This window comes from Mastacembelus armatus, chromosome 4 (genome assembly GCF_900324485.2).
Source record: "Mastacembelus armatus chromosome 4, fMasArm1.2, whole genome shotgun sequence".
Lineage (NCBI taxonomy): Eukaryota > Metazoa > Chordata > Actinopteri > Synbranchiformes > Mastacembelidae > Mastacembelus > Mastacembelus armatus.
Window position 1 is genome coordinate 10,255,918 of NC_046636.1, and position 17,549 is coordinate 10,273,466.

Below are 17,549 nucleotides of genomic sequence, written 5' to 3' on the forward strand. Positions count from 1 at the left end.
ATTTATTAATGTTTAATAGCAGAGACAATACATTATTACTTATACTACTATCTTACATTAATACCTTTTCTATTTTAGTATTTGTACATGAAACCAGCAAACCAGAATTTGTTTAGGCTACAATTCTGAGGCTAAATAATTAATATGTGTCTAGTTTGTCATTTTTATTTATCTTAGTGGTGACCGTCTGTTAAAGCAATGCCATGTCCAGTAGAACTGGATTAAAGGGGAAAAGGTAATTGACCTAAAAGAGAGTTTATAGATATATAGAAATTTATAGATATTTTTTGGAAAATCAAAAAATTAACTCATTGACTTAGTGTATAATGGTGGCTCATTAAACCAAAAATCATAAAATGGAAATAAAATACAAACTTCTAAGTAGCCTCTAACTACTAAAAAGAAATTAATAACTACAAATAAAGAAGAAAATTATAGCCAAAGGAAGCATGAGTATCATATTTAGTCATGAAGGTGCAGCATGCTCATACAGAAAAGGGAGCTTATAGGTAGGACAGAGAGCCTGAGAAGTCTCACATTGAAGGGTTCTCAGTCTCCCCCCACTAATCTACACATAGATGTCAGTAAAAGTACAGTATAAAGAACCAGCCATTAATGCACTTATCATACACTTAACCCCATTTCATCCCATAACGTAGCAACATTTTAGACTCTTATGGGAAGAGTGTCATTCTGATTTTAATGCAGAAGTATGAGGATGTTACAGTATTTTTGCCGGCTCTATCTCAAGACAGATGCACATGATTTGAAATTGGGATTTGGATTATTCATGATGTGATTCTGCAGGAAACACTAAGTCTGTACTCTAGGGACAACAACTGTGACAGACAAGCAATTTCAATAGATTCTAAAACAAGCACTGTTAACTGTTATAGATTGGAAATGCATTTTTGTGTTGGGGCTGTTTTCACTGATGCTGCCAAGTTCTGTAGTCATACCAGTGCCAAAGCAGGGTCTAGTCACTGAATTGGCATGCTGTTTGTGGTATAGAGTAGACTCGAAACAAGAACCTCTATGAAAGTCCTGCATTTTATTTAATGTTTTGCAAATATTAGGCAACATGTACTTCACAGTTGATGTTTACACTGAAAAATTGTTGTTTAGAAAATGTATTAAATATATACACAATTGTTTTAGCAGGAAAAGGACCAGGAAAAGGTTGTACTATATAGGTGGAAGCTGTAGCAGACCCAAAATCATTACGTTCAAATCACAGCATGAATTTTCTAGTGGGGCTCAATCAAATTTAATCTACCATCTAACCATGGAGATTTCCATCTGTGACCAACTGACACTTTCATTCATTAGTTTTAGGACAATGCGTGGTGTGAATGCCTTTCACTCATTTTAGGTGAAAGCAAGTCATGACTTTGAGGAGGGCAGGACAATCACAACCATCAAAATGCCTGCTTTCAAAGATAATTGCTTCAAACTGAGGCCATATGTAATCATATATTACTTAGCATTTGCCATTCAGAGGATAGTTAAGAACAGTTACGACAAATATAATTATATACATAATATGAGTGATTTGAACTAGAATATTAGGGATATGGGACTTGCAGTCTGCCAATCATCCACCAGTCTATTCCTGTTCCTGCCCCAAAGGACAGAAACATTCATTACTGTAGTGGATCTATAGTTATAAAACATAATACAATATGTTATTTGGAGAAATACGGATGAGACCAAAAAAAAAAAAAAACGAAATGCTCACACAAGAGAACACTCGGGCATTTCTTCCGGTCTCTTGTGAGTGTGATGGCCAAGTAAGAGCTGGCCTCAAGGACACAGGGAGCTAAACTATGAAAATCCTATACATATGACAAATCATTTATGGCAGCTTCCCTGGAGAACAGTTTATGGTATGCAGTTTGTTGTAATGGAATGTGCTACATTACACTGACATATGATATGCCTTACCAGTGATTGTGTTATTCAGGAACAATGTGAATATCATTAGACTTTACCTCCAAGTCATTACTAACTGATTGAGCAGTTACCTTTTCTCCTAAATCACTCAAGCATGACAGAAAAAAAATCATTTTAGAATGATAATAAAAAACATTTTTTGAGCATTGGAGTATCCCTCTTTAAAGTTTTCTTTAATGAAACTTAAAAACCAGTAAATATAAAAAATTATTTACATGCACGGTCAAGTAAAAAATTGTTGTTTTAATCAGCTTCTGCCATAAAGATGGCTTAATCTTAATTTTCATCTTCACCAAATTCCTGCAAAGCCCTATACCCGGAAATATGACCATTATCAAATTTCCTACCTTCAACCAGAACTTCAAAAGCTTCCAAAGATTTCATATATGGCTCACTGCTTTGTGAAGTGTGGTCCTTTGAACAACAGTAAGACTAATCTAGGACATGCTGCTCAAGCACTGACCAAAAGGATCGAGGAAGGTCATGTTTTAGATCCCTGGCCTGGCAGATTAAATCTGGTCTGGATAGGAAAAGTGCAGTGCTTGCACTTCCTCATTATTAATGATGAGACACTCTTTAAAGGAATACAATACTTTGAAATTTTGCACAACCTGCTTATTTGCTTTCCTGCTGAGACTTAGATAATCAAATTGATAATTGATACTACTCTCATGGCCATTAAATATGAGACTAGCCAATAGTTTAGCATTAAGAATGGGAAAAGATTGATACAGCTATAGTATACTATACTACTATACTATAGAGTATAGTAGTGGCTGGCAAAAAATATCACTGTAGATATATAATTTTAATACTCTGCATAGTTCGTTGAAGCACTAAAGAAAAGCTTTTGAAGATTCTGAACTCAGCTGCAAGGGCAGGTAACAGATGACAATTCAAGCTCATTTAGTTTCTGTTCACCGGATGAAGTCAAAAACTCACTGGCAGAAACAGGAAACATAATGGAAAGAGATGAATGTGGAGACATGAAAAAACTCTTTCTTTATTTGTTCATGACCACTGCAAATCTATCATCAGCCAGTTTTAAATTTTTGAGTATGTTCAAAACTTTTTTTTTTTTCTATTATTACAGATAACTGTTTCATCTGTTTTTTTCCAGATAGGAATCAGTCTACTTTAGCAAGATGTCAAGTTTCAACTGCTCTTTTGGTCTTTTGGCTGAAAAAGGTGGGTGGCTTTGTCCTGCAGGGGAAAATTGTCCCAATCTGACTTCTGTCATGAATGGGAGCCACATCAATCTGGACGATGCATGTTTGACCGAGGAAGTGTACCTGGAGAAAATTCTGGGTCCTCGTCGATCATCTGTGTTCCTCCCTGTCTGCCACATCTACCTGATCATCTTCATAGTAGGCGTTGTGGGGAATGTGCTGACATGTACTGTCATTGCACGCAACAAAGTGATGTGGACGCCAACAAACTACTACCTTTTCAGCCTGGCAGTATCTGACCTGCTGGTCCTGCTGCTCGGCATGCCACTGGAGCTATATGAGCTGTGGCAGAACTACCCCTTTCTCCTTGGGAAGGGAGGATGCTACTTTAAAACATTCCTGTTTGAGACGGTCTGCTTGGCATCCATCCTCAATGTGACAGCACTGAGTGTGGAGCGCTACATTGCTGTGGTACACCCACTGCGAGCAAAGTATGTTGTAACACGCACCCATGCCAAGCGGGTCATCCTTACGGTGTGGGGTTTGTCCGTGTTGTGTGCTGTACCCAACACAAGTCTCCATGGAATTGTCATGCTTCAGAGCCGCGCTGCTGTCCCAGCTGGGAACATAAATGTAGAGATCCCCGATTCTGCGATCTGTACGCTGGTGAAACCGCGCTGGATATACAACCTGACCATCCAGGTCACCACTTTGTTGTTTTTTATTCTGCCCATGCTCACCATCAGTGCCCTCTACATGCTAATCGGGCTGCAGCTGAAGCGTGAGAAGATGAGTCAGGCATTGGAGGCAAAGTCAGAATGTGGACGGGACAGCTTCTGCAACGTCCGGAGACAGCAGCAGAAAGCCCGCCGCCGACAGGTCACTAAAATGCTATGTGAGTATCAAACCCTCCTAATGCTATGTGAGTATCAAGCCCTCCTGACTTTCATTTAAATTAACCCTGAACTGTGCCCACATTCACTTGACCTACAAGCAAACCCCAAGTGTAAGGGAGGGTATGGTGGCCATCAGCTTTAAATGTGAAGAACAAAACACGATTCCCTATCTAGAGCTGGCAGACTACTGTAAAAACATGGCGCATGGCGACTGCCTCCATGAAAGGAGACCCGCCCCAAAGTAGGTTTAAAAGGCTCATGCTAAGATTAAGAAAATGCAAGAGGTGGGTTTTCCAATGATTACACACTAATGACAAAATATTTATTCTATTACTCCATTTCTGCTAATAGATTTCTCTGAATATTACACATTGAACCTTTAAATCCCAGGTGATATAAATGAACAATGTTCATTGCAATAAATGGAGCACAGTCTTGTTCACAGCAAGCTGCAGTCCCAGTGCTCCTTCTGAGAGATTTATGCATGTATTAATAAAGTTGGCTGAGAGTAAGTATCCGTCAAGCTTTATCTGGCTGAGGCAGCTGACTTCCTGTTGGCTCCTCACAAATATAATGGCACAGAATTTATATTTTACTATATATTACATTTAATCAAACATCTTTTATGGGCCTTTCAACTGTTATTGGACCAAATGGCTCAAACTCTCATAATATAAAATCTAATTTGGCTGTTGTACAACCACTTGTTTTCCAATTACCGTGTAAGGGGAAAAATGCTTTTTAGAGCCAGTGTGGGTCACATGTCACTGCGCCACAGACTGTGGCCAGTATACCACAATCACCTATTCGGGGGGCTTGTTTTTTTATGGGCAACAGTGGGGAGTCACTAGTTGCTGCCCTAAACAAATTAATTGAGAGGGAGTGGAAACTCAAAATCAGAAGCCAGTTACACCTAACATCCGTGCTTAGTGTAAATAAATGTAAACTGCACTGCACACCGGTATGATCCTGAAGTAACATGACACATACTTCTACATTTTTTTTCTGAGCACTGAGCCTGATATTTTAACAACAGCAAATCCATGTGGTATCATACTTCCCTCAGACATATTTAACTGTTACTATACTGCTTCTACACATAAATATTGATTGCGATAATGAAAGGTGACATCATCCATAAACATATATTGGTCAGTTTCTTCCATTAGGAACATGAACACATTCAAATCTAACAGCATTTGAATCCTCTCATATAAGCTTGATGCAGTACACGTGTGCTTTTGTATCACTTAGAGATTAAGGTGATTTTCATCATGATGGCTAAAAGGTTGGAAAAATAAAAGTTAGATAAGCTTTGCAGTGATGAATACACCTGAAACAGCTCCAGCTGCCAGGAAATAAGCAGTAGGGACCTTGAGTCAGCTGCAGGGAGAAAATAAATCTGAAGGGCAATGCTAATCATGACATAAATAACCTCTTGAAACTCAAATCTTAGGAACACACTATGTTGCAAATATACAGTAAGGCCTATGTCTTGCCCCAAATGTATATGAAAACTGATTTCAGTGAAATTTTCCACATCCAAAATAGCTGCTGTGATTCTCCAGTTTTAAAGGTAGAACACAAAACCAGTGTCAATCCAATGTGTTGTGTGTTTGTCCAATCAGTAGACCAGGGATCACGTTTATACTTGTGAGAAAAGGATCTACAAATAAGTCAGGTATGACCTGCACTAACTGTCTAACTAATCTACTGCATGGAGTTGATATCTTGTAACTGCAAGAATAATCAATGAATACTCAATTACCACAAGAAAATGAATGTATTTTAAAAAATACTCATATGCAGTATGTTATCCAGTTGATGGCATTTTACAGATCATTATTCAGGCTGTAGTCTTTGTTGAAATAAAGATGTATTCTCAACTTTACTAAACTAACTTACTTGAAAATGCAAAGGCAGTAACACCAACTAAGATCTTACAGTGAACCATTTCTGACCTTATAGCCAAGGTGAAACTCAAATCTGTAATGTATAACATTGAAGGAGTTTGCAGGCAGCAGTACTTTGCCAGATAACATTGCAATCTTTTCAAAAGCCATCACATACATTTAAGAACTAATACAGAAAGCATAATGTTTCTCTCAAATGAAAGGTTCAATTAACCTTCAAAGCAACAATGAAAGGGTGAAAATGTGAAAAAGCTATATAATAATATGAAGTGTTTTACAACTATGAATCACTGTACTTCTATTAAAATCTCCTCTATGGACAGTTTCTGATTGTATTTTTCTTTCTCTCGCTGTTTTCCCAGTCGTTTTAGTGGTGGTGTTTGGAATCTGCTGGGCCCCGTTTCACACTGATCGCCTAATGTGGAGTTTCATCAATGACTGGACTGAGAGCCACCTGGAAATCTTCCAATATGTGCACATCATTTCTGGAGTGTTTTTCTACCTCAGCTCAGCAGTCAACCCAATCCTGTACAACCTCATGTCCACACGCTTTAGAGAAATGTTCAAGGAGGTCATGTGCCATCGGCCACATCACATCACTCCCAGAAAACACTCACTCAGTGTCACCCGAGTGACGCTGCGCAGCACCTTGAGTGATGCACCACTCAGTAACGGAAATGCTGTTGTTGAAGCGGAGGCGGAAGAAGTGAGGATAAAAGATGAAACAACTTCATGTTAATAACACTTACTGTGCATGTCGAGGGAAGGTTGGGACATTGTTGGTATTAAAAATGACTGAGTCACTACATTCACCAGCTGTCATCAACTTTAAACAGGTGCATCAGCTAAATAGCTAAAACAGTCAGAGCGGAGGAACTGCAGAAAGTTGTCAGTGTGTTACGATGCTGCTTTTGAAATATGTAACTCAGCAAATCACATACTAAACTCCAAATATCTTGCAGTGCCACAATTGAAACAATTAAGTCCTGGGCAAGCTTGAATATGCTCTCAAAGTTTACTAGTGTAAACCACTGCTAATCCTCAATGTACAAAAGCCATTTTAACCCTTGTGCAATGTCCGATAACACTACCACTTCGTTATGTTTGGGATGAAAACATCCTGAACAGTGCATGAGGCTTAATAAAAACAATTTTGTAAGCACTTTGTTACAATTAGGAAATTACTATATAATGATGATAGAGTTTACAACTTTTGACAAATTGTGACAAACCAGATGGACCAGTGTTGCCTGGCCAGCCAGACCCACTCCTTTCTTAGCAAAAGAATGTGGGTTTGGAATCCCTGCCAGAGTGTCTTTTTCTCTGGCCTCAAATGAGCTGGGCCAATCACATTCGTTTATCTGCAATTCAGTGGGCTTTACGCTCCAGTCGCCCAAACAGATTTAAATAAACCTTGCACACATGCACTGACTTGTTCATAACGTTGCTCAATGCCAGTCCCAAGTCCGCAAATCTTTCTACAACTGGCTTTTGCTATTTACTCCGTTCAAAAATATGCACAGAACTGGTGATAACACTATGTTTTCTGATTTGTTTACAACAAAAACAACAAGAGTCATACACTAGCATCTCTACTCTACCGCACACGTCATATCCTTCATTTCTTTGATTGGTTTATTCTGCGTCCATTGGCCCACCTCCTGCAATTCGATCTCAACCCATGAGATTCCAGACTAATACTTTGTATAGAATAGAAAAAGAGTTAGTCTGGCTGGCCAGGCTAGGACAAGTGAGGCTTTGTATGTGTAACAGTTGTTGTGTTCCCTATTGGATTGTTAGTTATTTGTACTATAAAAGGTTGGGTCTTCTGCATGAACTGGAAACACACAAACCATTTTGTAATGAATTTGTAATGACATATATAAGATAATTGAAAAGGGAATGTCTTCATGAAACATCACACACAAAATCACACTGTACGTACAAAAATTGTATATATCGAATTAGTATTTCAGTACAGTACACAATCAAAACTCATTATGTTCAGGTAAAAAAAAAATGCAGCCCTGTGTACTGCTTATATTGCTGTTTGTTGCATTAATTTCTGCTAAATGTTTATTGCTTTTTATGGTTCAGGAATATGCTATATCTTATGCTGTTATCAATAGCTAGAATATAACTGCACAGCATTTGGCTGGATCTCTTTGAATCGTTTATGTCAGAACATATATGGAGTTGTTTTTCCAACAGCAATTTGTAAATTTGCATGAAAATTAATTAAACAAATTAAGCAAAACACCTTTATTGTGTCTCCATCGCATTACATTTTTGTATGGCTAAACTGAAATTAATTGTGTCAGCAAAGTACCATGCATGCATGTTTTATGTGTGAAAAATAAGTAAAATATATGAAAAATAAATAAAAATAAGTATTCTATTTACTATTTATTTGACTTACAGTAAGTACAGTTTTGACGTACTTATGCTATTTATCTGTTATACACCACTACATTGCAGCTGCAAGTATGGTACTTTTTAACTGCACTACAATGTAAGATAAAAATACACTGTGTGTTTGAAATAGGCAGTAAAATATGAAACCAGTGGTTCTCAAGCTTTTTGTCTTGAGACCTCCTAAAACAAGATACCTAGGGACAGTTATCACATTTCAGAGATATACACGAATATGACGAATATTGAATTATCTAACTATTATCACAACTATTTAAAAAATTAATATGAAGTGTACTTGAATATGCTTTCCTCCATCTATCTTATGACCCTACAAGACCTAGGACCTACACTACAATCAGGATTAACTACCTACAGCAAATGTATATACAGTAGCTAAAAATATCAATATCGAAGTAATAATGTCACATATAGCAACAATTGTCACACAAGTTTACTTTTGATATTTTTTAAGTGCATTTACTGATGATACTTCTGTACATCTACTTAAGCAGGATTTTCAATGCAGGAGTTTTACTTGTATTTAAAATGTTTCCACACTGTGGTATTTGTACTTTTCTCAAGATATGAGCACTTCCTCCACCACTTCAACACTATTGCACCAATACGTCCAATGCTCAGTTGAAAGTCAGAAGGATAACTTTTTTGCTGGAAAGGATAAAATGTCAAATCCCCCTGTGCCCATCATGTTTTGTGGACTGCTATTTGCCAAAGCAGTAGAAAACAAGACAAGGGTAAAGTCCAAAGAAGTTAATGATAGGCTATTGTACTGAGGAAGGGATGGATAATGAGTTTTCTCACTCTGGTGTAAATTTAGGTGAGGCACAATAAATCAGAAAATAAATGCCTGCAGCAATGCCCGGGGATGTTTTGTAACTGTGGTAGTGGCTAGACTGCAAGACTGAAAGTACTTAGACATCACACCCATTTCATGCCATGACGAATGCTAGAGCTTTATTTGAGTGCATAATGGATTGTAAAGAACATAAACCTCAACTACAATATTCAATAAGGAGGCAGCATTTTCAGGAGCCTGGTCTACCTATGTATGTTTCCTGGATATCAACTGACAGTACAGTACACAATCCACTTTTACAGCTATTTTAATACTGTAGTTATGGATCCTTCTTTTCCTTTCAGCTGCTCTCTTCAGGGGTAGCCACAGTGAATCATCTGCCTCCATTTAACCCTATCCTCTGTATCCTCCTCACCCACACCAACTATCCTCATGTCCTCCTTCACTACATCCAAGATCCTCCTCTTTGGTCTTCCTCTAGGCCTCCTTCCTGGCAGCTCTACCCTCAGCATCCTTTTACCAATGTATTCACTGTTCCTCCTCTGAACATGTCCAAACCATCTCAATCTGGCTTCCCTGGCTTTTTCTCCAAAACATCTAACATGAGCTGTCCATTTGATGTCCTCATTCCTGATCCTATCCATCCTCGGCACTCCCAGAGAGAACCTCAACATCTTCAGCTCTGCTACCTCCAGCTCTGCCTCCTGTCTTTTTCTCAGTGCCACTGTCTGTAAACCAGACAACATTGCTGGTCATGACCTGACACTTTCCTCCACCCGCTCCAATCTGCTTGCACACTTCTCTTCTGTTCTCCTCCACCTTCTTCACCTCTACTCCCTCTAACCTCACTGTTCTACTTAAGTACCTCTCATTTACACACATGTACTCTGTTTTACTGTGGCTAAGCTTCATTCCTCTCCTTTCCAGAGCAAACCTCCACCTCTCTAGATTTTCCTCCACCTGCTCCCTGCTCTCACTACAGATGACAATGTCATCTGCAAACATCATGATCCACGGAGATTCCTGTCTAACCTCATCTGTCAGCCGGTCCACCACCACAGCAAAGAAGAACGGACTCTTCTGGCCTTCTCTGTACTTCTCCATCAGCATTCTCAAAGCAAATATTGCATCTGTGGTGCTCTTTCTTGGCATGAAACCATACTGCTGCTCACAAATGTTCACTTCTGATCTCAGCCTAGCCTCCACTACTCTTTCCTATAACTTCATTGTGTGACTCATCAGCTTTATTATTTGTGATTCGCATGTTTGATTTGGCTTAGATGCCCTTCCTGCAACAAACCTCTGCATTTACCCGGACTTGGGACTGGCACATGAAGACACTGGATTGTGCCCCCATGTGGTTGCATTAATACTGTAGTTACGGTTGTGAAGCACTAATTGTGTGGAATCCATATACACCAGTCACAAGAGAGCTAGTCTTAGCCAAGCCTTTCCAAGAAATAAAGAATATCACTGTGGAAAGAACACGAATCAGAAAATGTAACATTATTGTGGCTAGTACCCAAAATCAAACCTTATTGCAAAACAGCCAAAAATTACCCTAGAGTTAGCTTCAATTATTACTGAATTAGTGTGCCAAAAATCAAAAAAGCTGAAAGAAAACACCAGCACATTTAAAATAAATCATTTTTCAAATACATACAGCACATTTAGGTTAACTGAAAACACATACAGTAGTGACACCTATTGACTTTGGGATGGAGCACATTATTCCAAAACCTGCCTGTGCCAGTTAAAAAGTTTAACCTTCACCAAAATACTCTCTAACTCAACACCAAGTTTAGAAAGAATACAGACTTGGGGAAAGAGGTCAGTCAAAGGCTAAGCTGTCATGCAAATATAACACAGACACACTCTGGGGACTTAGTCAGTCACTGCTTACAGTTAATAGCTGCGGATACTATCTGTACAAACGGTACATCCACACTATGGCACAAATACAGATTGGAAAAACACTCCAGTGGCCAAATTTGCACAGAGAGCGAAAACGGAAAAGTCTGTTCATATTCTGTGTGATGATAATTTGACAATTTGATTTAATCTCCCCAACAAATGCTGAAGTCTCCACCAAAACGCTCCCTGTGTTGTTCCAAGCTGAAAGTTTACATGAGTATCCTTGCGGATGTGATGAAGAATCTGACAGCCTTAGACAGCCAATCAGCTAGCATGGGAAACCTCAGACATTTGGATTCAGGTAAAATCACAGGAGATCTTGGCACAATTGGATTGTATCAATAAATCACAATGTCACTACCCAACTGCTTTAACACTTTGATGCATGAAATCTTAGTTTGTGCACCGTCACAGCTCTGCAACTAAGGTTCATCTTTTTATTAACAGTAAGCAAGGTTTTCTTGAATGTAATTATTAAGTCATCTCACCCGTGGCATATAACTATAGGTCACTTGGCAAAAACAACATTAACATCGCAGTACAAGGGGAGTAAAATATTCATATTCAAGCATTGCAGCAAGCAAGCAACATTCAGCCAATACATCTACTTAGACAAGGATATTTTGCAATTTTAATAATAGAATGAATCAATGAATGAAATCACTTTTCCCTACCTGAGGCTCTCGTCTAATTAGTTTGATGACCTTCAGCTGAACCTATAATGCTGCATCTTTTTATTCACATTAGAGAGCTGAAAGGTTTTTTGCAATAAGCATGTGTCTTTTGGTTCTACAGGAATCCTGTCTGTTATTACTAAGCTGATGGAAGTGCGGCTTTTATGTTTATGTTTATATGGAGATCCCATTTATAACAGTGACATTCAATGTGGAGATGTGGCCTACTAGCTAGACCATTAGCTAAAATGCTATTAATTTTTAGTGTGTTATTAAAGCTGTTCAGTCTTAACATGAACATTTATGTGGATGTTATACTTTTCAATGTAAACAGTAATTACTAAATGAGCAATAAGGCTAACAACAAAGTCCAACAAAACAAATCTGGCTATCTGATAATTTCACATTCAGAATGAACACAGCAATTTTCTACCTTTTGCTCATGAGACAACATTTTTCCTGTGTAAACAACTACTACTTAAAGTTATTGCTTAGTGCAAGTCATTTTCTCATGAATATTTAATTTAGGATACTATTCCACATTTCAAGCTCCCAAAAGAAACAATGCTATATGTAATATATTTGCATGACACAAATAATGATCTTGAAAACAACCTGCATTATCTTCTTGCCCCTAGTAAGACAAATAATGTCAATAATTCACAGGAGATTGTAGTTTTATATGATTACCTCAAAAGATTGCAAAGGCTTCAGATTAGACCTTTTCAATCAAAAGTCTCTGTACCTTTAATATGAAATCACAAAGTAATATGAGGCTGACATAAATAAGCCACTTAGAAGCTCTAAGGAAACACATAATCTTATATTCACCTTGCACAATGCACTTGATGTGAGTATGACCTGACTACCATAGCACTGAGCTTCATAATTTGTTCAATGCTCAGACTGAACTGAGAAGCCCATGTCTCACACATGATTGAGGCAGCTATATTTTAGACCAGGGGTGGCCAACCCATGTTCCTTGAGGATATTATATATATATATATATATATATATATATATATATATATATATATATATATAATATCCTATATATATAATATTGTTTGCAGCAAAACATATGGTATATTACGCCCAAAAGATATCAACTGTACTGTTTGACATCATCAGTATGTAAAAACCATATGAAAACCATAATCTCAAATGTCTATAACCTATTTTAAAAGAAGTCCCAAGCTATAAATAACCTAGTTCCACATGCCCGTGAACCAGTTGCCAAGATAGATAAGGATTCACCAGAAACCCAGAGGCAATATTGCATACCACTGAAATACTCTTCTTGTAAATAATACACAGTGATCACCTCATAGGTAGCACTTCCCACATGGTGAGGTGATTTTTGGAAAATAAAGGCTCATGAATGCACAGGCACAACTCACAGTGGGTCCATCAACAGATTGTGAATGCAGACACACAGCCCTAACTTGGACCCATCTGGAACAGTGCAAACAGAAGCTTGTCAAATAAGAACCTAACCTCAGATTTATGAAACAGCCTGTTGTTTGAGGTTTCAAAATAAAATAAGGTGGACAACATCTCCATTGCCCACAATTTCTGATCTATTTTTCACAAGGTGTCATTGTCAACTGAATTTTCAACTACATGTGAATTAAGGTAGCACCCTGTGGACACGAGTTAAGGAATAAGGAAGAGATTGAGGTAACGGAAGGGTGAATGGAGGCTAAGATGCCACAGTAATGTCTGGTATATATGTTGATAAAATGGTAGATAAAGTATTCAATAATAGTAATAATCACAACCCCCGTATTTACAGCAGAGTAAATACAGAGAATTGAACTTGCTAACATCAACAAAAGGACAAAAGCTACAGATTAAATTTTTGATTATTTAAAAAGCTGATAAAACTACTTAAATATCAATTAAAGCTGAAAAATTGGGAAGATCTAAACTTACTGGTAGTAAACACAATGTAAAACTAGTTCCTGTTTGACTGGACACTCAAAGTGTGTAAACCAGGAGAAGAAATGCTTGGGTATTCCTGCTGCTAATGTATGTGCAGTCTTCAAAAGATTCAAATACAAAAAAAAAATCCAAAATGCAAAATGAGGAAGTAACAAAAAAATTAGATGTGTATTTTCAATATGTGGTAAAATATAATCCAAAAATTCTAAGCAGGACTGATGATGCTGCTATTGAAGAGGAACTTACTTTAAAACATGGTACTTTACAATCATTTCCAGTAGATTACTGGAACAAGATGTGATGAAGCCATTGTGCAACTGGAATTCAATGCAGATGAAACCAATAGACATGAGGGATAAGAGTCTGTGCACACTCGCGCAATCAGTATGAATTTCTACTGCTGTGAGGATGTGATTCCTTGCCAACATCATACCCACTGAAAGTACAAAAAATACAATCAGGAAAAAAACTCAAACATGACCCCACAACTAAATTGAAACAGGAACACAAGATACTGTATGATCACCAACACATGTTTTGATGTTGTACAACAACAGCACTCTCCTAAACACTGCAGGCTTTACAGGTTTACATTACGTGACTCTTGTCTGTAGCTCTGGGTACTGACATGACAGAGAACCTAGCTATGGAAAAAGGATATGTTGTGCCCCTTTGTCCTCCACAGTTTCATCAACAACAAAGAGCCAATTTTTACTCTGAGGTGGTGCTTGCTTTGAGGAAATATTATGTATATTGGTGCTTTCCCACCAAAGGGATTTCCACCTTCCCTGGCTTATTTCACTTCACGGGCCATGACTGTCCATGACCGGACATCACAGTGGTTAAATGAGTAATGGTTCACAATCCCAAACAAGTACAAATTGTCTGATTTAGTTTGAAGCAGATCATTTTGCGTTCACCAACTAGGTGTGCCAACTTAGGCTTATATAACATAATCAAAGGCTGAGGTTAGTGAAAGACATCAAAATGCAGTGACATTACCCTTTCACATTGCTGAGAAACAGTAGTGCTTTACAATGACTCAAAAGACACCCAAACTCTAACCAATTATTATTTTTCACTTATCAAGAAACTCTAATTATGCCAGTTCTTGACAGCTAGCCTAGAAATTATGCTAAGCACCAAACTGACTGCATTCATTCAGATCCTGTAGTCCAGTAATTAGAGCTGATTTACAAATGTATCTGATGAGAGGGAGTTTGATTATACTTGCACAATTCTAAGCAATGAAAAGAAGATGGCCATTGAGATTGTCGTGCTAATTACATGCTGCCAATTTACACTATACTTTTGACAAGACATTACAATCAAAGGTAAAACAGTAATGGACAGAGGTCATTTCAGTAAATATGCGGATTCCACATTATCTAACACTAACTAACAGCTTATGTCAGGTATAAGGTCAAAGTGGTCTAAGTGTAACTACAGTGCATTAATAACATAGCAATTTCCATAACTATTCTAATTCCTTAAATAGACTACTATTATTACAGAATGCACAGTGACTGAATTAATTATAATGTGTTGCTGAGATTAAAAAATGGAAAGGTTAATATTCACATTTTTTCTTTTCTTTCACAAATGTTGCTGATCATTGCCAATTGAGATTCTGCCAAGGTCAAGTGATCTTCTTGTATTCATAAAAGTTAAAAGTTTCAGAAACCAAAAAACTTGAATACTGATCCAGGGCTAGAATTATATTAGTTGGAAGCCGCATTAACTACCTAGTTTTTGTTGCTGACGCAATCAAGCAAACATCAGCTCACCAAAAGCATCGCATTTCCAAACAGTTTGCAAAAATCAAGTGGTCAGATGCATGATTTCTCAGGGTCAATATGCAATAAGGGATGACATGTGACACATGAATGAATCATGTACAAACAACCATAAAACCAACCCTAAATTACAAAACACTAACAAAACATCAGGCTTACCCTGTAGAAGTAGATGATGTAGATACTTTCCATATGATTGAGTGAAAATGTGCTGCCAAATACCCCAAAGAAAGGGCCTTCAAATTGTGATAAAAGGAATAATTGCTATTAATAACATCCTGATGTTTAGTGGGAATCAACTAGAAAAGGTGGTTATGAAGGCATCCAACGGGGTCCTATGAGAGTAATGTCATACAGAAATATATGGTTATATCTAATAATGATTTTAAGCATTATCTCTTAAAGTAATAACAACATGGTGGGCTAAAGTGAATATTGCTTTCAGTGTCACTCAGCTTCTCATCTTTCCACACATTCAGACTGTAAAAGGAATAGTCTGGTGTAGTCTTCTTTGCAATGCATCTTCAACCAGAGCAATTCTGACTTGTGCGTTCAATTCTGAACGGAGAGTATTTAGGTACATCTGCTGTTTTTAAGCCCTTCAAGGCAAATAAGGCTCAGGAGACAAGAGTTTACTCAGGGAAATCAATAGTCCTTTCCCTACACTACAATATACTGCAAGGACAACCCTGTGTCCTAAAAATTACATTCCTATACAACTAAACTGCATTCTCATTTACGTTTGGTTTTTGAAAGTGACGAGAAAGCATTACAGTTCTTGGGCTGACCAGTCCTGGTTGCTGATTGATAGGGGAATAATACATGGAGGAGGCACGAAAGACAATTAAAATCGAAATAAATGAGTATAGAAGTCATGCTTGCTGTTACGAGAAAAGTAGAAAAATCGTGTCTGTGTGCATGAAACAATGGATTAAATAATGTACTAAAACAAAAAGAAAATTCACTCTATTCAGTCACTGTTTCTTTATCTTTTAAGAAGCACCTCAGAAACATGTTTAACAGGTTTCATCAAATGTATATTATGGTACAAAATTTGAAGTGTCATCACATTTGTTAATGTGGACTGTTGATACAATCAAACGTACATTCAGTTTGTCCAGGGTGTACCCCTGCCTTCCACCCTAAAGAGAGCTGGCATAGGTTCCAGCAGGTCCCTGTGACCCTGGGACCCTGGTGAAGGAATAAGCGGGTATGGATGGATGGATGGATGGATGGATATTAAGCAGGTAATAATAAGGTACTATTTCGCTCTAAACTGTAATTTTTCAACAGTAACAGATCCTCTAATTCATGTTTGGTACATGCATGATTTCTCTCTCACAACAAGGGATGAGTAGAGAGTTTGCAGCTCAAAATATGAAAATTTACCTTACTTTAAAAAGTTTGTTTAGTTGAGGGTGTCCCAGTTATTATATATGTGCTGGAGTATGTGAATATTGTGGAAAAGGAAGAGGTTTTGGAAAATCAAGCACCTTTAAAAAATTGCCAATAAAACTGTATCCATTTGAGTTATTTCAAGTAACCAGGTCAGTCACAATATTGTCCTGCTGTCTTCAAAGGATAAAACATCATAACATCGCTTCCAAAGGAACAGACAGCAGGTATGACAGAGTAAAGTATAATACAGCATTCGCAGAAGTCGGAACAATCACAGCCCCCATACATTCACATGGAACAACAATATTAAATCTACTGTGCAACAGATTGTACAGACATATTCATATGAGGAGCATTGTGAGCCTTTACTATCTTAAGGGGTACACAGTGTCAAACAAACTGCAGTTTTCTGAAAGAAATAAAATCTGAATATTTTTACAGACAAGCAGCAGTTCTTATAAATTTAATTGGGATGTTAAATCCTGTTTAAGACCTTGTTATTTCCCTGATGTTATCTGTATAAGATATGGTGCAATCTATTTTGGGCAAATCCAACTGCAACTGCAACCAGTTTTGAGAAAACCCTACTGAAAACATCAGAACAGGTGAAAATGCAAATATCTGCTAATAATGCTGCATGTTAGATGGAGTCAATGTTCTCAG

At 37.6% G+C, this 17,549-nt stretch overlaps 1 protein-coding gene across 1 annotated transcript; it reads left to right on the forward strand.

Moving 5' to 3' along the window:
• The first annotated feature begins 3,098 nt into the window (after positions 1–3,098).
• Positions 3,099–6,670, forward strand: nmur1a (neuromedin U receptor 1a). Its single transcript, XM_026323569.1, has 2 exons — positions 3,099–4,017; positions 6,294–6,670. Exons 1-2 carry the CDS (start codon positions 3,099–3,101, stop codon positions 6,668–6,670), a joined length of 1,296 nt encoding a protein of 431 aa, XP_026179354.1.
• Positions 6,671–17,549: the final 10,879 nt, after the last annotated feature.

What these genes read in the sequence shown, in the direction of transcription:
- nmur1a (XM_026323569.1), top strand. Translation starts at nt 3,099, where the DNA reads ATGTCAAGTTTCAACTGCTCTTTTGGTCTTTTGGCTGAAAAAGGTGGG. An exon ending in ACAGGTCACTAAAATGCTAT is followed by an intron (nt 4,018 to 6,293) that starts GTGAGTATCAAA and finishes CTGTTTTCCCAG; the next exon opens with TCGTTTTAGTGGTGGTGTTT.